Source organism: Chrysochloris asiatica, unplaced genomic scaffold, assembly GCF_000296735.1.
Source record: "Chrysochloris asiatica unplaced genomic scaffold, ChrAsi1.0 scaffold00274, whole genome shotgun sequence".
NCBI lineage: Eukaryota > Metazoa > Chordata > Mammalia > Afrosoricida > Chrysochloridae > Chrysochloris > Chrysochloris asiatica.
Window position 1 is genome coordinate 3,907,955 of NW_006408792.1, and position 22,755 is coordinate 3,930,709.

The 22,755-nt window shown below is 38.1% G+C and overlaps 1 protein-coding gene across 1 annotated transcript in view; it reads right to left on the reverse strand.

Moving 5' to 3' along the window:
* HLTF (helicase-like transcription factor) overlaps positions 1–22,192 on the reverse strand; it is a 94,602-nt gene extending 72,410 nt beyond the window's left edge. The window contains exons 1-7 of the mRNA XM_006874398.1: positions 21,955–22,192; positions 20,475–20,682; positions 7,662–7,828; positions 6,265–6,398; positions 5,257–5,354; positions 3,353–3,427; positions 3,000–3,191 (exon numbers count right to left, since the gene is read on the reverse strand). Of these exons, the coding sequence (XP_006874460.1) occupies positions 3,000–3,191; positions 3,353–3,427; positions 5,257–5,354; positions 6,265–6,398; positions 7,662–7,828; positions 20,475–20,682; positions 21,955–21,974 (894 nt within the window). The 5' untranslated portion in view covers positions 21,975–22,192. The remainder of the gene's footprint in view (positions 1–2,999; positions 3,192–3,352; positions 3,428–5,256; positions 5,355–6,264; positions 6,399–7,661; positions 7,829–20,474; positions 20,683–21,954) is intronic.
* Between the last annotated feature and the right edge of the window lie 563 nt (positions 22,193–22,755).

Below are 22,755 nucleotides of genomic sequence, written 5' to 3' on the forward strand. Positions count from 1 at the left end.
GCTACAAAGACACTAAGTAGCTGGCTTACAAGTTTCCAAGGGGAAGTTTAGTTTCAGAGCAAGGGAAGGCAAAGGTAGACACCCCATTGAATAGTTTTCTGTTGGGAGCAACTAAACTTAAGGTCTCAGACTTAGGGGAAGTTTAACAAAGGACTGCAACTAACCAGTTGTGGTCTAGAAAACCAAGATGGTCCCCGGTCAGCTGCCCCTGAGGAACTTGCAAAGCCTGCCTCAGAAAACAAGGAATTTGTACAGTCTTTCCTTGTTTGCAGCCATAGCCTTCAGTTTAGTCTGCAAAAACATCTAGCTGCCCTATCTGTTTCCCTAGCAACTACATTCCTCTGATAAATTCCCACTTATTGCATGCATCAATAACACCAAATGTTATTCTTTTCCCTGCCCCCAGCACTCTCCTTTGATATAATAAGCATTCTAAACTTAGGTAGGTGCCACAGTATCTCCATCAGAGTGCTGTGTCCCACCTGGTCCCAACTTTACTATTTCATTTTGCGCCTTGTGTCTTTCTTTTTTTCTAATCTCCCATCACCCCTACTCAGGTTTACGTGACAGTTTTCATTTTGTCTAGATGGATATGGTGAAAGGAGATGGGGATAGGATTTTTTTTTTTTTTTAATTAAACAGTGAGTATTTGTTATGATTAACTGCAATTGTCACAACTGTAAAGGTAGAAGTTTTGTAACAAAAAGTGGGGCATAGTTAACCTTGCATTCCAGGAAGAGAGGACCCTAGGACCATCAAGAGAGAAGAGCAGAAACATGAGATCCTAACCAGAGAAGCAGTTGACACGACAAGACAGTGGCAGAAGTGATGACAAAGAGAGCTACAACAGCTGAGAACTCTAGACTCATGGAAACAGAAAGGCTGTGTGCTGACGGGCAGGAGCCTGGCTTATAAAATATGCTCTTTTGTGGTATTAACGATTGTATATTCTTGCGTGTTTTTGCATATATCAAGGGAGAAAGGGGAGGGAACAGAGGCAAATACAGTTGGATGACGTTACATGTAGGGGATTGTAATCATTGCAATGAAGCAAAGTGCAAGTGGTTGAGTGTAAAACCAGTTTTCTGCAGTGTAAACTATCACTGAATTTATAATAAAAGCTTTAAAAAAAAAGAAGTGTCTGTTAATATTTAAGCAGTATAAAGCAGTTCTGAAAGTGTGGTTCGAGAACTTCTGGGGATCCACAGAATCCTTTGCTCAAAAGTTATTTTCATAACATTAAGAAGGAGAAAACCAAACTATTGTCACTGAGTGGACTCTGAGTATAGGACATTGTAGAAATGCCCTACAGGTTGTTAGCATACAAGGGACCTTCAAAAAGTTCATGGAAACTACATACTATATTATGCACGGATTTCAAAATTTTTTTGCACTAAAATAAACTCTGTACCCTGGTAACACATTGGGTTATTAACCACACGGTCAGCTGTTTGAATGCACCAGCTGCTCAGTCGAAGAAAGATGAAGCTTTCACCTGCCTTAAAGACTTAAAGCCTCAGAACTGACTCCATAGCACACAACCACCACCACCACCACCACTTGTTATAAGGGACCTTGGTGGCTATTTAGGATAAGCACAGGACTGCAAAACCGTAAGTGGGTGACTCAAACCCACCAGCCGCTCCACAGGAGAAAGTTGCAAGCAACTAGCCACATTTTCCACGTAACACCCTCTGGTGGTAGTTGGTGTTTATGTGCCGTGGAGTCAGTTCTGACTCTTAGTGAACCCTGTAGAGGGTTTCCGAGGCTATAAATCTTTATGGGAGCAGAAAGCCTCATCTTTCTCCTGTGGAACAGCTAGCAGTTTCGAACTGCTGATCTTGTAGTTCACAGCCTGATTCGTAACCACTACGCTATCAGTAACACCCTGTAGCACTTCAAAAATTGTCTAACTATGGTTATTCATAACTGAGTGCATAGCACACATTTCCTTAGCAATAAGCAAAGTGAGAGTCATACCTTCAACGAAAATGACTTGAGCTTTCAAGAGAAAATGAAAATATTGGAAACTTATATTCATCCCTATAAATGTAGCACTTCCTAAAATGGAAATACTTTTCTTGAATATAAGATCAATGGCAATATTAACAAATCAACAGTTTCCAAATAAGCAATGCCTAATGGTACCAGTCAGTCCTGGTGTGGTGCTGAGGGCTGATGCATCAGACTGCAAAGTTGTTTGAACTGCAAGGATGGTGGTTCAAGCTCACCAGCTGCTCCTTAGAAACCCTAGACAGGGTCACTATGGGTCAGAATTAACTTGATGGCACTTAACAACTACAACAATGGTACAAAATCAAGCATGTATAAAATAATTATTCAAATTCAAGATACCAATGAATTTTAATGGAACATAGTACATACACTATGGGAAGCCCATCAATGTGGCTACACTTCTCACTAAAATAGCTTTTGGGAACTCATTTTGTTTTTCATTTAAAAAGGTGTTATTTCTTAACAAATAATGTTTTTGTTACTGTTATTTTAAATACAATAATAAATGCTTCTTTAAGATTGTTTTCCTTACTAATAGAGTAAACATTGATATATATAACCTACAAAGACAAAAGCTCATTGTGGTCTTCATTAAATTTTAAGAGTACAAACAAGTTTGAAACAGAAAAAATAGACAACCTGCTGGTATAAGGAATCATAAATAGATACATTTCATATTCCGTATATCACAATATTTGTTAGAGAATAGAACCCCGATTTCATCTAAGATTGTCCTGTAATTTTAAATACTCATGAAATGAAAGACAGGTGTACCTGAATTTGAAAGAGTTAAAAAAAGTTTTTAAATACATGTTTATTTATATCATTACTGTTATACAGTTATTTTAACTGTACCTTAACCAAATCTCAGAAACAAAATAACCCAAACACATAGTTCAAGCATTATTACAAATGAAAACCATAGGGAAAAAAACTGCAAGATTAGTCTAGTCCCAAATAGGAAAAAAAAAAAAAAAAATTACCAAACCCATATCATCAGCTAAAATTCCTCCATGGACATTTTCTGGTCGATCCTTCTCAGAAAAATTTGTTATTGTGTTATAGTATAAGTCATTTCTCTGTTCCCAGAATGGTGGAAGTTCTTCACTGTTTTCCCGTGAAACCATCCACATTAGTGCTTGCTTTTGATGTGGAAGTAATGGTGTTTCAATAGCCTATAAATATAAGAAATCTTATAAATAAAAATATAGTTAAAATCTTTGTCTAGCTGCAGAATCTGAAAAAAACAAAGTTGACCTTATAAAAGAAAATGTATAAATTAACAGCAAATTTTAAATTTCTAAATAGTTTTAAATAGAAAAGTATGCCTCAATACCTCAGATGGTTCCATTTCATGAGTTTTATCATCTTCTTTTAAATCTTCAAACAATTTATCAAATTCTGTTTTAAGCTACAATAAAGAATAAATCAATTAAAGTTAAAATTACACTTATTTGAGTGATTTTAAACAATGTTACTAAGAGATAACACCAAATTGAAACAAAATTTTCTTTGGGATACTATATTGATCATTGAAAGCAGACTGAATAGGTTGTTTCAGGCATTAAGAGGTAAAATGGTGGCAGCATAAATGATACAAAACAGAATTATAAATCCTGGTGTGGTATTATGGATTAATGCCCTAGATTGCAAAGTCAGTTTGAACAGCAAGGTCAGTGGTTCAAGCTCACCAGCCACTCCTCAGAAACCCATAGGGTTGCTATCAGTTGGAACCGACACGAAGTCACTAACAATAACAAATATAAATTTGGATAAGACTTGTAAAACCTTTATGACATTGTATCTTGAAATGAAGGAGCCATGGTGGTGCAGTAAGTTAAGGTGTTTTAATTGGTTTTGTATTCAAACAATCGCACTAATCCAAAGGCCAGAGATTCTAATCCACTATCTGTGGGAGAAAGGTGAGGCAAATCTGCTTCCATTAAAGATTGCAGCCTCAGAAACTGTGGAACTATTCAGTCATACTGGGTAAACTATAAGTCAAAATCATTTAAAAGCAGTGTATCTGTATGTTGAAATGTCAAGGGATAAACTCAATTTAATTCTAAGGTTCCTTTTGTCATTAAAATTATAATCCCATTAGTGATACTCAAACCATTTTGGTATATCCTACCATATTAATTTAAATCTTTTTCAAGTAAATGAAATTCCCAGTCTTTATTATTGCAATAAAAACTTACCATGTGCTAAAAGATGTTAGGATGATTTAGTTAGCTATGTTTTTTTTTTAAAGTTTTTATTGTGAATTGAGTGATAGTTTACATGGGATAACATCGGTTTTACACTTATCGGTTCACTGCAATGATTACAATCTCTTTCGTGTATCACCACTCAACAGTATTTGCTTCTATGCCCTCTGTGTTTTGGCTTTTTGGGGGGGATAATTTAGTTAGTTCTTAACGGCAGCATATGTTATAGCTACTTCTATACATTAATATGAATGACTCGATGGCAATGGGTTTTAAAAATTAGAACTTAAGGTTTGCCAACCAGAAATAGGTTCAAGACCTTTTAACAACAACTCAGAAATTTTTTAAAAAAAACTATTGCTGTTATGTGTCATCAAGTCAATTCTGCCTTGTAGCGACCCTATATAGGATTTCCAAAGAGTAGCTGGTAAATTTGAATCATCAGCCTAAAGCTGATCCTACAGCACCATGCCAAAAGACAAAAACACTAATAGGTAACCGAAGGCATGTAATTTTTTTCATTATTTGTAGACTGATTACATTATTTTAAGACATCTGTTTTCAGTGCATACCATGTGTCCGTCTCAGCATAATGGTATCTTGGATTATAAATTAGACAAATTAAAACTATAGAGCAACACCAAAGATTTGAAATTAAATTTTTCAGCATTGCATCGGCAACCTTATAATGAGGAATAAGTTTTAAGATTTAATTTTTTTAATAAATACTTAGAAATTTCATTTTTATGTTATAAAACTTTCAGATATAAAAAACATGTCATGTATAATCATGTCTTTATGTATGTACAAATAAGTGTGTATGGAATATGTTGTCACTGTTTTCTTTTTACATAAATATTTACAAACTAATACATGTGTCCATAAACATATTCCATGTTTTCTACAATATGCTCATGTAACTTAGCAACATAAATGAAGAACATTAATATTAGTATATACATTTTTCTTTAAAATATCAATTTACAATATTTACAATGCACATTTAGATTAAAAAATAAGAGAAGCACACCTGTTCAGTTGTCATCTGTACTGCAGCATGAACCGGCATACTATAGCTTGGTCCTGCTCTTCCAGAGCCCCAACTACTTTCCAAAGAGAATCCCAAAGCTATTAATTTACAAAATGAAAACATTAAAATTAACAAATGAAATAGGTTTTTTTTTTTAAATCACAGCTTTTAAACTCGTGTAAACAAACATTAAAAACTTCCTTAATGTTTCTTATTAAAATGCTAAACCCTAAATCATCTAATTGTTAAAATAACTACATTATCTAAGCAAATTCTTGCCAAATAATTCTTTTCTGCTTGTCTACAATTTATCAAAAAAAAAGTTCCAAATTCAGTATTTTCAAGTGCTACTATGGAAACCCTATACAGGGTCGCTATGGGTCGGAACCGACTCGATGGCACATAACAACAACAACAACTACTAAAATGAGCTCTGGTCGCGTAGTGGTTACAAATCAGGCCGCTAATCTCAGGTCAGCAGTTCGAAACTACCAGCTGGTCCACGGGAGAAAGATGAGGCTGTCTGCTCCCATAAAGATTTGCAGCCTCGCAAACCCTGTGCAGGGTCACTATGAGTCGGAACCAACTCCACAGTACTTAACAACAAAAACAACTACTAAAAGAAATAGAGTAAAGGATACATGAGTCACCTCCCTGCACATTTTTTGTAGTAGGTGTGCAACTTCCTGTGAACCTTTAATTATTTGAAAATAAAGTATTAAAAAAATAAACCAGGGCTTTCCTTGTTGGTGTTGTTAGGTGCCAGCGAGTTGGTACCGACTCACAGCAACCCCATGTACAACAGAATGAAACACTGCCCAGTCCTGGGCCAACCCTCACAATTGTTGCCATGCTTGAACCCACTGTTGCTGCCATTCTGCCAATCCATCTTGCTGGGGGTCTTCCTCTTTTTCTTTGACCCTCCACCTTACCAAACATGATAACTGTTTTATAATGTCACTGTGTCTTCTAATGTCAAAATAATAGTAAATTAAACCCTAAACTTACATTTTGGTGGAGGAAGCAATTTAAATCCATGTTTCTTCAACTGATCTAACACTGCTTTCCTATTTTCTTCTTTTCCCCAGAAAGCCATATGCAAAGGCATGGTAAAAGCATTGTTTGCACCAAAAGGAACTACCCTATTAGATTTAGGAGAAGAAAAAATGAAAAATTAGATGTTTTTGTTTTGTTTTTTAACCTCCATTCAGAATCTAAGTGGATCCATTCAAATTCTGCATGAAAATAATGTAAAAATGTAAACGGGGCAGCCCAGAAAAAGGTGGGGGAGAGAAGAGCACATGAAATAGAATAAAAAATAATCAGAAGACTGGTTTTTAATAACAGAATGACACAAGAAAGTGAGAAGGTGGGATCTACAGAGGATTTAAAACACAAGGGCATCCAGTGACAAAGATTATATAAAAAGCAAAACAATTTGAGAGAATAGCACTTTGGTAAGTCAGTGACAGCAAACCAATTTTGCTAGGAAAATGGGAAATGCTTCACAACAATTTCTGGTCCAGGAATCATTATAAGTTTATTCTCAATACCGTAAAAATTTGATGAATTTTAAAAAGGAAAAAACAATGGAAGACAAAGCTAAGCATTTATATTCTAAAGTCTTATTTTCACATGCTAAATAATCTAAATATTTAATGTTAAATCACAAACACAAATATTGAAAGAATAAAAGTAACTGAAAAAAGGATGGAAGTTTCAGAGAAAAAAAAAATTGTAGTGAAACTATAAAGTGTATGCCCATCTAAAGAAACAGCTGCTACACAGAGCTCCAGTCAACTGGTACTATACTGAAATGTGGGGCCAGAATTGACAGATGTCCAGTTGTTAAAAGAAAATCTTTATAATTGATTGTATTTTTTAAAAGCTTAATATGCATAAATTGGGAAATACTTAATATTTGAATATTAGAATTAAATGTTTTCAATTAAAAAAAAAACTATACAAAGTGAAACTCGGCTACATCTAATCACAGGCTACCAGTTTACAACCTCTGATTTGAAAACATCTAAGACTCCAAGACCTACATGGCCAAAGCCTTTGAGAAACATATGGATTTCCTAACATACCAATGAGAATCTGTATTTCATTAGAAAAGTGAGGATACCTATTTGATGACTGGAGTTGGAAAGTGAGATGACAGGAAATGAAAACTTTTAGTATAAAGATGTAACAATTCTCAGGTGGTACTGGTTACATAACATGAAAATAATGTCACTAAATTGTACATGTAAAAAAACATTGAAATAGTTAAGGTTTGTTATATATACCACAATTTAAAAACTGTTTTAGGGTGCCTACATAGGCTCTAGAAAGGAGTCTTAAACAAGTTCAAAGGTAACTACCAACTCAGTTATTAAAACTAAACTCTCAGTGCACATTACCCTTCAACTTGTGCCAACTTGTTGTCCATGATATAGGCCAAAGCAGCTGCCAGATCTTTCTTTACGTGGCCAACCTGATTTCCATTCACGTTGTTTACTTTAATCGCATTCTTATCATAGGCATTATTAGGCTCTCGTTGTAAAGCAACCATTTCATTATTATTAACCTAATAAAAATAATGAATAAACATTATTGTTTTATTTCATATTTTATCTGTGATTTGTATTTATTTTTTAATGCTTACTATTAAATATTAAGGAGCTTTGGTAGCATAGTGGTTACGAGTCAGGCTGCCAAGCTCAATGTCAGCAGTTCGAAACTACCAGAGGTTTCCCGAGAGAAAGATGAGGCTTTCTGCTCCCATAAAGATTTACAGTCTCGGAAACCCTGTGCAGGCAGGGTCACTGAGTTGGAACCGACTCCAAGGTACTTAATATCAATATTAAATACTGCTCATTTTAAAAGTATATTTTCTTAAACTCAAAGTACTGAAAAATTAAAGAATATATTTTATAATAACTTTTTGTAATTCTTTTCTAATTTACACTCATTGAGAAGTTAAGATATTTCTGATATCTAAAAGATACAGCCAAGTCTAAACTCACAGATTTCACACTATTTAAAATTTCTAATATCACAACTTGTAAAAAGTAAGCAACTGAGTGCATACCATAAGATAAGTAATGTTCTAAATACAGGTGACCCTTAAACTCAAGTTTGAATTGCACAGGTCCACTTAAATACCGCAATTATTTTTTTAATGCTGAATGATGCAATTATCTCTGCGTGAAAAGTTCACCTCTCTGGTAAATTGCTTATCACAGTTACAAGTGATCTCTCACAATTCTCATGAATTTTTCATTGTTTAGTGCCATACCATAAACCTTAAATAACACCATGGGATCCATGGGAAGTGGCACTAGTAATGCTGTAAGTGCTTCTAAGAAGCAGTAAGTCATGACGTTACAAAAAACTGTTGAATTGCTTGACATGTACCAGATATTGAGGTCTACAGTTGCGGTTGCCTTCCATTTCTAAGATAAATCCAGCATAAAGACCATTATAATAAAGGAAAAGGATATTCGTGGAACTGACACTGCAGTTATGACAGCAGTGTATAAAACCTTGCATTTTGTAAGATATCTTTTTATCTTGTATTGAAAATGCAGCTTTTATGTGAGTGAGATATGTAACACAGTGGTGGTGGTGGTGATGCGCCACTGAGTCGATTCCGCCTCATAGCAACCCTGTACATGAATTTACAGCCAAGGCTGTAAATCTTTACTGAAGCAGAAAGCATTATCTTTCTCCTGCAGAGCAAGTGTTAGAGTCAAACTGCTGACCTTGCAATTAGTAACCCAACTCATAATCCCCTATGCTACCAAGGCCTCTTTTTATATAATACATATAAACACACAAAATATGTTATTAATCAACCGTTTATGTTATCATCAAGGCTTCTGGCCAATAAAAGGCTATTAGTAGTAAAGTTTTGGGGGAGTCAAAAGTTGTGAGTGGATATGATTGTGAGGGCAGGTAGGTACCCCTAACTCCAGCAATGTTCAGGATCAAGTGTACATTATATGGATTGACTAATCAGAACAACTTGTAGGGCAAGAACTATAATTATCCCCATTTTACAGATGAAGAATTAAAGGACAAAAAGGTTAAATAACTTGCTCATGGTTAAAAAGTTATTAGAGCTGGGATTTGAACCTAGGCAATCTGCTTACTCAGTCTTAGTTTTCCAAAATCTTAAAAGTGAAAAAGGGCATTAAATTAGAAGACAAGGAGGAACTGGAATAAGAAAATTACATTCAGCCTTTAACTCATGCTATTCTCTAATTTCACTTGATTAAAAGTTGCCCTAAGTCCATACAGAGCAAAGAACAGTGAAGAAATTCCAAGACCGAAGGAGATAATTAGTCCAATGGACTAATAAACTATACAAAGCTCAGCTTCCACAATCCTGAGACCTGAACTAAATGGTGCTCGGCTACGAAAATCAAATGCTCTAAAAGAAATCACATTAGAAGGTCCTGGATAGAGTGGGAGCAAAATGTAGAAAACTCAAAAACATAAAAATAAAACAGGCTTATATAGATCAAGCTGACTAGTCGGAGAGAGACTTTTCGAATCCCAGAGACTATGGCCCTTTGTAGTTTGCTCAGGCCTAGAACTAAACTCACCCTCATGGCTCAAGTTTTAACCAAACAATACACATATCTGTAAGTTGAATGATAACACTAGGGAAGTACATATTCCTTAGAATAACCAACCATTTGAGATCAAAAGGGCAGCATTTGTCAAAGAACAAAGTTCAGAAGGCAGGAACCGGAAAAGAGGAATGGGAACAATGCGAAACACAGAGAGGAAGTGTGATAAGTTATGTTACATTGAGGGGATTGCAATTAGAAACATGAAGCAAAATGGGTATGAACTGGAGAATGGAAAAGTGATTTGCTTTGTAAACCTCCACCCAGTTTATAATAAAAAGCTAAAAAAATGAAAGTTGTCCAAGGGAAACAACTATTGAAAGACTTCCAAGAATTCTCTCTTCCATAAAAGCAACAGAAATTGGCAAAAATGCCAGAATCACTTTTTTAGAACCCTGGAAACTAGCAAAAGGCTTGCAGAAATCTGCTAAGTATTAATTCAAGAAAAAACAACTAAATTATTAGTGCCCTAACCCTACCCACTCCTGTCCAGCTACATAGCAATGTTTTAGAATAAAAGCCCATGAGCACTTCTGATGTGGCATGGCACTGAAGGATAAGCACTGGACTGGTAACCACGGGTAGGTAATTCACACCCACCAGCCAGTTGCAGAAATCCTATACACAGTCCCTATGAGTCAGAACTGACTTGATGTCACACAACAATAAGCACATCTGATGTAGCCTGACAGGCACCAGAGGCAGCAAAATGGAAACATTTCTTTATAAGTCTCACACCCAGGCATTGAATTGCTGTTCATGGTGATGTTATGGTTTAGAAAAGGATATTAGAAATTGGATGCATAACCAGATGAATGTGATCAATGTCACTGAGTTAAACATGTTAAAGTTGTTGAATTACTAATGTTTTCTTTTAGTTTTTTTTCACAATTAAGAAGTCTCATTCCCAAAGAATTATTATTTGACCAGTCTGACAGTATCTTAAAATACTCAACTTGCAAGTCTGTTTGTATTTGACCTAAGAGAAAAAAGGTAACTGCTGTAGTATAAAATGATCTAATAAATTAATTCACAATTTGATTACAACATACATGCATGTCCTCAGAGAAACATGTGGCAGAAACACCGAAGTGAATACATTACGGTTCTGGATGGAAGGTTTTAGGGTGTTTTAATGCTTTTTCTTTAAGCCATTTTAAAAATAATGAACATTTACTGCTTATAAAATGAGTATGAATTTTAAAATAAAAAAATTAAACTTTGATTTTTAATTGGTCTGCCACATTTTTATTAGTTTGCCAAAGTCATAGCAATTGTTCTAAGATCAAATAATGCTTATGCTAAGATCACTAATAAAGAAAGTCATTCTCTAATATTTTACCATGGCTTCAAGTAATGTCGATAGGACTACAAATTTTGAAAAATTAGCACAAATCAGAAATAGGAAAAGTACAAAAATGATATGAAATAAAAACTAATAAAATTTATGAAATAATTAGGTGGAAAAAAACAACAGAATTGAAGACTAATGAAAAATAAGACAAGTGAATAGACCTGTAATAAACATGGTTAAGGGAAATACTGATGTAAAGAAAAATTATAAAAAGAATTTCATATGAAGTAACAGACATAGTCAGGCGAAGTCTAGTATATAGAAAGACGGGCACTTGAACTAAAACTCTGAAACAAAACAAACATTTAAAACTAAAGCTACAAATAATTTCCTGAAATAAAAGAAAATTTGAACTTACTAAAAAAGTCAATACTAAGATACACCCTACATTAATACCGGAACTTCCAAGATAAGGAAAAAATATCCTTTGGTAAAGGGTCACTGTGAGTTGGAACCGACTAAATGGCACACAACAACCAAGTAACAGGGAGAAAAGTATAAAGGCCATAATTATAAAGCATAAAGGCCATAATTATGAACTTATTAAAAACTCAGGAAATATTGTTCCTTCCTATTGAATTTCCTCCACCTCTCATCTGTCAGTTTGTCATACTGTGATGGCTTGTGTGTTGCTGTGATTCTGGAAGCTATGCCATAGGTTATTTGAAAAATCAGTAAGGTAACCCATGGTGGGCAGGTTTCAGATGAGCTTCCAGATGAAGACAGACTAGGAAGAAAGAGAAACTGACTACTTCCAAATATTTAGTCAATGAAAACTTTATGTATAGTACTAAAAACACTCAGATGGAAAATGAGCCCCTCAGGTTGGAAGGCACTCAAAATGTGACTGAGGAAGAGCTGGCTCCTAAAAGTAGAGTTGACCCTGATGACGCAGATGGAGTAAAGCCCTAAAGACCTTCATTTGCTGATGGGGCACAACTCAAAATGAAAAGAAATTATCAAACACGCAATCAAGATGTATTCATAATTACTGGCGATTGGAATGCAAAGGAAGGAAACAAAGGAAGGATCAGTCGTTGGAAAATACAGCCTTGGTGATAGAAATGATGCTGGAGATTGAATGATAGAATTCTGCAAGACCATGATTTGTTCATTTCAAATACCTTTTTTAAACAACATAAAAGACAACTGTAAACATGGACCTCACCAGATGAAATACATAGAAATCAAATTGACTACGTCTGTGGAAAGTGACAGTGGAAAAGCTCCATATCATCAGCCAAAACAAGGCCATGGGCAGATTGTGGAACAGAATATTAATTGCTCATATGCAAATTAAGACGGAAGCTGAAAAAAACTGAAAACAACTATACAAGAGCCAACATATAACCTCAAATATATCCCACCCGAATTTTGAGATCACCTGAAGAATAGATTTGATATATTAGACACTAAAGACTTAAGACCTGAAGAGTTGTGGGATGACATCAAGAACATCAAACAGGAAGAAAGCAAAAGGTCACTAAAGACACAAGAAAGAAGGAAAAGAACAAAATGGATGACAAAAAAAGACTCTGAAACTTGTTCGCCAGCGTAGAGAAGCTAAAGCAAATGGAAAAAGTGAGGCAGTACAAAAGCTAAATAGAGAATTCCAAAGGTCAACTCAAGAAGACAAAGTCAAACATTATAACAAAATGTGCAAAAACCTGGAGTTAGAAAACCAAAAGGAATGCTCAGCATTCCTCAACATGAGGAACTGTAGAAAAAACCCAAGCCTTGGCTTGCGGTATTTATGGATTGTCTGCGTAAAGTATTCAAAGATGCAGAAAGCATCAAAAGAAGATGGAAGGAATACACAGTCACTATATCAAAAAGAGGAGTCCTGAAGTGGTGCTGTGGGTAAATACGCCAGACTGCAAAGCCGTTTGAACTGCAAGGTAGGCAGTTCAAGCTCACCAGCTGCTCCTCGGAAACCCTGTGGGTGGGAAACGACTTGATGGCACTTCACAACAACATACCAAAGGGAGGAGTCTTAGTATTACGCTATGGGTTAATGAGGCAGACTGCAAAACCATTTGGACTGCAAGGTCACCGGTTCAAGCTCACCAGCTGCTGCTTGGAAACCCTACACAGTGTATGGGTCAGAACCAACTCGACAGCACTTAACAACAACAATGTACCAAAAGGAAATGGTCGTTGTTCAATCATTTCAAGAGGTAACATGTGATCAAGGGACAATAATCCTGAGAGAACAAACAAGATGTCAGATCGGGTGGAAGTGCAGTGAGGAGTTCCGTCAGCAACAACACCGAATATCCGACCAAGCAGGCTCAGAGGGGGGATCCCAGAACTATGAACCACTTGCTTCCGGAGCCACCATCTTGGGCAAGACTGACCGAGGAAGGATCAGAGCAGCCACGGACACCTGACAGAACCACAGAGATAAAGGTGTGGACGTTATTTTTTTCTTATCTGTTTATTGGGCTCCCACTGTCTGCACACTTCCATTTTGGTGATTAGAGGGGGGTACCTGAGCAAGAGGACACCCCAACCCTACCCCCAGAGGGATCTGTTACACATGTGCACAGATTTCCTCAAAATTTAAAGGATAGTTTCCACTTAAAACCAATCGTAAGTGCAAAACGGCTACAGCCAGTCATGAACTGTTTATCACTAAGAAAAAGGCCTGAACAGAGGTTGCGGAGCAGAACAGTCACACTAAAAAGGAAACATGCTGAAAATTAAATCCTGAGTTATGTCTTAACAACCAACAGTGGCATCTTGAAATATCTCAGGGAAGAAGAGTGAAAAGGGAAGCCCATCTCCTGATCACATATACCTGGAGGCAATCAGAAAGCACAAAAATTACCAAAACACACACCCATCTAAGTTTTAAGGTCACAGACAACCACTGGATATACCCAAAAAATAGAACAGATGACCATATCAAGCACATGTTCAGAAACCAGATGAAGTAACTGAGACAAATGAGCTGGAGGTAGGGCTATACTCCATACTGGAAGGAGGAAATGCTTTGGAAATGCCTGAGAAGGAATTCAGAAAAATGATTATAAAATGTATCAAAACACTATACTAATGGAGTTGAGAAAAATAAGGAAGAAGTCAGGAAAGCACTACAGGAACAATCAAATAACATAGATACAGCATTGGAAACAATTCAAAACCTACAGAAAGAGGTTCAAATGATTAATAATAGAATATCACAAATGTACAATACACCAAAAGGGCAAAGGAGTAGAATTGAAGAGGTGGAAGCCAGACTAGTGAGTTGGAAGATAAATCTCTCAATACCACTAAGGTAGAAGAACAGACAGAAAAAAAAAATCTGAAGAAGGTTTAGATTCATGTTGGACAACATGAACAGGAATAACTTAAGAATTATAGGCATTCTGGAATAGGAAGAATCACACAAGTCCACAGAGGAGATAGCTCAAGAACTTCTGGAAGAAAATTTCCCTAACATCCTGAAAATCGAAAACATAAGCATCCAACGAACCCTAGGAAGGATAGATCCTAAAAGAAAAACACCAAGACACATAATAATCAAGCTCTCTAAAACCAAAGACAAGGGTAGAATCCTGAAGGCAGCTAGGGAAAAATGAAGTGTAACATACAATGGCAAGCAAATCAGACTAAGCTTGGATTTCTCAACAGAAACCATGCAGGCAAGAAGGCAATGGGGAGACATATATAAACCCCTGAAAGAAAAAAACTGCCAACCAAGAATCCTCTACCCAGCAAAGCGGTCAATCAAATATGATGGTGTAATCAAAACATCCAGGATAAACAGGAGCTAAGGGATTTTGCCAAAGCCAACCCTGCTATGAAAAACATTCTAAAAGGAGTTCTGTGGACAGAGAACCAACAAGAACAGACAACAAAGATTGAGACGTATGTGTCAGCATCACCCGGAATTCAATCGACAAATGAAAGAGTCGAGAACAGCATAAAAGTATAAGAACAAATTCAGAGGACCTAGGAGGTCAATCTATGAACAAAACAAGTACAGTGTGAAAGAAGGTAAACACAGAGGACCAGAGATCTAGGTGGTGGGAAGGTCAGGTAGATTACAGGATAAAATGGACTGTCTTAAATGGAGGGAAAAGTTAATGGAATATAAGGTAACCACAACGGTGGGGTTGGGGTTGGGGTTTCAGGAGAGGTGGAGTGAAGAGATAGTAGAGCACAGGGTAAAGGCAGACACATCATACTTCGGGTGCTGGGGAAGGCAATACAAGAAGGGTGAAGAGGTGGAATAACAAGGTAGACAGGGGAACACTGAGACAGATTTGCATGGGCTAAGTGGGACAGTGGTAAATAGTGACGAATGCTTAACCATGGAACAACAGGTCTCTGATACAGTGATTTAGGCATAGTTTGAAGAGAGAAAATAATAGGAAGATGCTTGACTGCCTTACAAGTATTGGTTTCCCTTGCCTACTATAGTAAAATAGATACTTGAGTGGTATAGAAGGGAAATATGATTACAGAAAACTTGTAAGCCCATCTTCAGCCTGTAACTGACTGGAATCCCTAAAAGGACTAGAACGTGTCCAGTGGAAACAGGCCTCCTGCAGAGCCTTTTTAGAGTATAAGATATTAGGTAGAATCCTGAGTCCCATCCAGAACCCTGAGATGGGACATTCCCACTAGTAAGGACAAGCAGACCAGCCTGGAACAGCTAGAGTGACAGAAGATACATCTTCAAAGAAAGATCATCAGGAAAAATCCAAAACAAAAAATATCACTATGACTGGCTACTACAAGAATAAGCAAGCTGTTCACTGGGAAGCCATCAAGACAAACATCAAGTTCCTTTAGGACAAACTCCCCTCTAAGACTGAAACTCTAGGAGAACACATGAGCAGGCATGCAAGCTTGCTATCAACCATGTTGGTCTACTGGTGAGTAGAAGAGGGGGAAAGGCAGCAATGAAGAAATGGGCTGAGTTCAACCATGGTCCATCCACCCCCGTTGACCTCAAGATGAGAGAGAGAAGAGGAAGGGCTGCTGGTCCAATGTGTGGTGACACCTGGGGACACCAGAGCCCATGGACAAGGACATAGCCACAGAGGGCTAGAGCTGAGAGTGAAGCATCCAGCTGATATCAAGTGAGGGAGAGGCACAAAAACACCCAAATTTGCAGATAGTACCCATTTGTCCTAGCCTCAATGGCTTGATAATCAGAACTCAACTAGAGGAAGATTACAAAAAAAAAAAAAAAAAGTTTTTGATAAAGGACACAAGGGTAAATTGCTACAATTTGATGAAACTGACCTATACTCATGGAAGTAGTTACTCTATATACCAACAGAGAAGGAAGGAGTCTTCACATCAAGTATCAATGCTATCCCCTCTGTATCCAGGGTAGAGAGTGACAGGCAACTTAGACACTGGCTACCTAAAATGAGAGGGTGATCAAGGCACAAAGTGAGTGGCTTACAAGGTTTCAAGAGGGAGTTTAACTTAAGAGTGTGTGGGGGACGAAAGAGTTCCCACAGAATAGTTGTCATCTTGTCTAGATGGGTCTGGTTAAGAGATGGGGATAAGATTCTCAGGATTCAGTAGTAATTGTTATCGTGACTAACTGCAACTGTCACAATTGTAAAGGTAGAAGTTTTGTAACAAAAATGGGGGAGCACTTAATCTTACTGTCCAGAAACAAAGGATCCAAGGACCATCAAGGAAGAAGAGCACAAGCGGAATATTGGGCCTTATCCAGAGAAGCAGTGACACCAGAAATGGAGGCAGAGATGGGGACATGGAGAGGAGCAGTGGCTGAGGACTCTAGATTCATGGAAAGAGAGGGACTAAGAGATTCTGGCCATGATATAGACTTGCAGAATTTGCCCTTTGGTGGTATAAATTATTATATAAGCCTGAGTGTTTTTTAGTTGTTTTTTTTTTATTAAAAAAGAGCTAAAGAGAATAGAGAGAAATACTGTTAATGGATGGTATATGGAGGGGAATATATCACTGTAATGAAACAAGTTGTGTGATTTGTTGAATGTAAAATTGATGATCTGCAGTGTTAACTTTCACTCAATCCATAATAAAAACTTAAAGGAAAAAAAGAAAAAGAAACAATGATCCTGAAGGAAGAAGTACAAGGTGCACTGAAGACACTGGCAAAAAACAAGGCACTGCGAATTGATGGAATGCAAACTGAAATCATTCAACAAAGTGAGGCGGCACTGAATGCATTCACTCATCTATGCCAAGAATTAGGAAGACAACTACCTGGCCAACTGATTGGAAGAGATCCGTATTTGTGACCATTCCAAAGAGAGGTGACTGAACGGAATGCAGAAATCAAGACAATATCACTGATATCCCATAGAAATACAGTTTTATAAAAGTAATACAGAAACAGCTGCAACCATACACTGACAGAGAATTTCCAGAGGTCCATGCCAAATTCAGAAGAGAATGTAGAAAGAGGGATATCATTACTGACGTCACATATCCATGTTTTTGGCTGAAAGCAGAGAACACCAGAAAGATGTTTACCTGTGCTTTATTGACTACACAAAGGCTTTTAATTGTGTGGATCATAACAAGCTATGGACAACATTGCAAAAAAGGAGTATTCCGGAACAATTAATTGTGCTCATGAGGAAGCTGTACACAGACCAAGAAGCAGTTGTTCCAACAGAGAAAGGGAACACCAAATGGTTTAAAATTAGGAAAGGTATGCAACAGGGTTGTATTCTTTCACCATACTTATTCAACCAGTATGCTGAACAAATAATCTGAGAAACTGGGTTATAAAAAGAAAAATGTGGCATCAGGATTAGAAGAAGACTCATTAGCAACCTGTGATATGCAGATACAACCTTGCTTGCTGAAAATGAAGAGGACTTGAAATATTTACTGATAAAGATCAAAGACTACACCCTTCAGTATGGATTGCATCTCAATGTAAAGAAAACAAAAATCCTCACCACTGGACCAGTAAGCAACATTCTTATCAACAGAGAAAAGATTGAAGTTGGGAAATTCCTCATTTTGCTTGGATTCAATCAATATTCAAGGAAGCTGCCGTCAAGACATCAAATGACGTATTGCATTAGGCTTATCTGCTGCATAAGACCTCTTTAAAGTGTTGAAGAGCAAAGATGTCAGCTTGAAGACTAAGTTACGCCTGACCCAAGCCATGGTATTTTCAATAACCTCATATGCATGAGAAAGTTAGACAGTGAATAAGCAAGAACGTAGAATTGATGTACTTGAGTTATGGTGCTAGAGAAGAATACTGAAAAATACCATGGGCTGTCAAAAGAACAAATAAATCTGTGTTGGAAGAAGTGTGGCCAGAGAGCTCCTTGGAAGCCAGTATGGCCAGACTTCATCACTCATATTTCAGACATATTGTCAGGAGGGACCAGTCACTGGAGAAGCGTATCATGTTTGGTAAGGTGGGGGGTCGGAGAAAAAGAGGAAAAGCCCCAGAGAGATGAATTGTCAAAGTGGCAGCATTAATGGGCTCAAACAGCAATGACTATGAGGTTGGCCCAGGACCAGGCAGTGTTTTGTTCTGTCATGCACAGGGTCACTATGAGTCGATACCGACTTAATAGCACCTAACAATAACAACAACATAGTATTTCCTAGAAAATACCTTTCAGAAAACCACAGAATGATTTGAAAAGTATCCAAATATGGGAGAGCAGGCATAAATAAATCCAGAACCTGACATTTCTGCCCAAGAAATCTCCTTTGGAACGATTCAGACAACCAAATAATGATCTGAGAAGTTTAAACCTAAGAAAAGCATTGGCAAAGTCTCTGCACTAAAACCCACTGCTACTGAGTCAATTTCAATTCCAAGTGTGACCTCACAAGATAGAGTAGAACTACTCCCCAAGTTTCTGATAGTTAATCCTTTCAGGCAGTTTCTCCTGTGGTCTTGTAAGGCTAAATAAGAATCTATGCACACTTGCTCCCCCTTATAAACAATTTCAAGTTAACCTTTTCAAGACAAAATTATTTTGTCTTTTTTTTTTTTAAAGTCATGTGTTTTCAGTAATAAAAGGTATTTTGAAAGAAACAAGAATAAAAAAATTTTTTTTAGGTACTATAGATAATGTTTGGTAAGGTGGAGGGTCAGAGAAAAAAAGGATGACCCCAATGAGATGAACTGGCCAAGTGGCAGCATCAATAGATTCAAGCGTGGCAACAGTAGTGAGGTTGGCCCAGGTTCGAGCAGTGTTTCCTTCTGCTGTGCATAAGGTCACTCTGGGTCAGTGCCGACTCGATGACACCTAACAACAACAACATAGATATTGATAGTGGAACATAAATGTCATGCTGATAGCAGTACACACTAAAAGTGGGATAGGAGCTTACCACTAAACCCCAGAAGTGGGAAATGTAAGTGGGCACTATACGAGGAGCTTCTAAAAGTTCATGGAATAATTCCATCGTCTTTCAACTCCATTTTTCCACAAACCTTTTGAAGACCCCTTGTATGCTCCATGGGTCACGAAAGGGTTAAAACACACTCCAGAATAGTCAATAAAATCTCAGGGTGGACTCCTTGTATTATTCTTGCAAACTTGTTTGATATTTTTCATAATAAATTAAAATTAGATTAATGTAGAAGCATATTAAATCATCATAACAAAGAGAACATAGAAAGTTATAAAAAGGGGCTGTAAAAAGTTCATGGAAAAATGGAATTAAAAGATTTAATAGAGTTATGTTTTCTAATTCTCTCCTGAGAGTTCAGCATACACACACACAATGTAGAGAATACAGAAATACAAAAAGATAGGGAAAAAGAAAAGGTAGGCGACAGAAAGATTATTACAAGAATGAAAAAAAAAAGCATTTAAAACTAGGTAACACTATCTAGTTGGATCTTGTCTTCCAAAATTAAAGTACAGAATTCTAAGTGCAGAAAATGAGAAAGCAAGACTTAGAAATCATTTCCCAAATACTAACATTAAGTATCTGTGTGGTTTGGGCAAAGGGTTTAACCTTTCTGAGAGTCAATTCTTCAGTTATAAAAGAGGACAGTAGATGTCCTATCTACTCTAAGTTACTGCAGAGATAAATGAGACAGCGCAGGTAAAAGTACTTTGTAAGAGACAATATTAGGTAAAAGTAGTTCAAGCATGTTATCTTTTGCCTGAATATATTTGATTACTTAGTAAAAACAACTATTAACTACATATTCTATCTTCTAGTTTCTTTTATTTTCTAGCTAACACCATAAACACATCAAAATTTAAGTAAATATCTACTACTATACTCACTACTCCAGTGTAATAGCGTAGTCCAACCACATGACCTCTTAAAGTTCCAAATAAAACAGAATCCAGCTCTTCATCACTAGTTAGAAAGTCATCTGGAGGGATAATATCTTGAAATTCAAAACGAGGAAAGAAAGTAGGATATGAAAGGCGTGAAAAATTTCCATGGACTCCATATTGGACAGTCTGCAAGTACTTCCAAACAGGATCTCTATTTTAGAACAAACAAGAAAGTCAATGAAAAACTATACAATATTTAACCAGGTACTTCTCAAAGATCACATCAGTATTCATAGGCCACCTTATTTGCACTGCATAGGAAACCTTACCTGAAGGTGGTTACTGTTAAACCACTAAAGACAGATTAAGCATAGCTACCCTGGTGTGGCACTCACTACCGGATAATGCTCTGGACAGTAAAGTAGGTTCAAACCCACCAGCTGCATAGGTAACCCTATGCAGAGTTGCTATGGGTCCGAACCCATTTGAAGGCACTGAACATCAACACCCTGATCATACCAGGAATTGGGGTGGTGAGGGTTCCCAAGAACCCTACCTGCTCAATCCTACCTCATTCACCATCACCCACCAAGGTACTGAAACCACAAAAAACACTAAATGTTCACAAATCTCTTTCCTAGGGATAATCAATCTATATAAACCGAAATATATATGATGTTTGTAAGGACGTTTATGTGTCAAATTCCAGTAAGACTGGCACAAATGGAACTATGAAACATGAAGTTTCTATATTTAAAGATAGTACTTTCCACCTCTGGATTATCATAATCCAGAGATACTTCAGTTTCCCCAGGAAATACACCCCCCCCCGCCCCCATATCTCACCCAGGAATCCAAACCACATCATCCTGGGAATCCGTTTGGATACATCAAACCGGCCCCTCTCCATGGGTTCGGTCCCTCTCCACGGGTTCGGGCCCCATCCTGGTGGCCCTCAGGATATGGGTATGTACGCCAATTTAGAAAAGGGGAAGTCTGTTGGGGCTGGGAGGCTCCAGGAAGTGCCCCCCTCTCCTTGCCCTGCGTTTTCCTCCCATATCACGCAGCACCCCCCCCACATGGGCTCCTCTATAAATATGTATTTGCCCTTCTTGCAGGCACATAACCTGATCAGATCTCCTTGGGGACAGGGATTGTCTTGGTCGGCCCTCTAAGCCGAGTACAAAGCCTGCGCACAGTGCGTATCCAACGGGTGTTTTGTTGACTAGAGCACGGCCCGCATCCGGGCCCCCCACGGCCCCCCACAGCCCATGACAGATTCTCCAGGGCCCTAGCACCAGCTTCGCCTGAGGAGCCTACCCTCACCAACTAAAACTATGCCGTTCTTTCTTTTGCGACCACTGAAGCAAGCAGCAGAACGAATACAACAGCACAAATCGCACAGGGGCTGCGGACAAGGTCAGGTTCATCTGGGGACGCCGTCGCTCCGTTAACCCGAGCCCCACCCCTCCACCCGCTTCACCTCTTGAACATCCAGGACATGGCGCTGAATGGGGCAGCGAGGGGTGCTCTGAGCGCCCCGGATCGTTCTCGAGTCGTCTAGATACGCCTCCTTCCAGGCCCCGCGGCAGGAGAAGCCGTAGATAGGTTCCAAGCGCGGAAGAAAAAGCGTACCGATAGCGGATAAAACGCCGCGAGTCTAATCAGACGTCGACGCTGCCTCCTTCTAACAACAATCTGAAAGACCGGCGACCCTTTGTGACTGGCGCTGGGATAGTCCAATCTTGAGAAAGAGCCTACGAAGACGAGCCAATCAAGATACGGAGTACCGGGAATCTCCTCCCCGCGCTGGGATTCTCCGACGGTGGGGGGGGCCCGAGCTGCAGGGGTGGTACCATCCGGGTCCTTCCCCGCCCCCTATGCGGGCGGGAAAACCACGCGGTCCCTGCGGCCAGGCTGCGGTGCCAGAGACTCTGTTTTCTGTTTGATTCCCTGCCTCAAACAGAGAGAAGTGACTTTCTTTTCCGCATTTTCCCCAAGCCTTAGCCCCATTTTCCAGACCCAACCTGATCCTGCCTCCATTTTTCTCTTCTTCTGACGTGACCTGTTTTCCAATGAATAAACTCTTGAAGTTTACAAACTAAAAGCTTCCCTTATGGTGAACCCTGGGGTGTTATAATTAAAATTGTGCCATTTGAAGTCTCCCTAGCATGTCTATGAGTTCTGGGCTAAGCGTTAGACTGCTAATGGTTGACGTTTGGAGCCCACCAGCTGCCTCGCAGGAGCAAGATGGGGCTAGCAGCTCCTGTAAACATTACAGTCT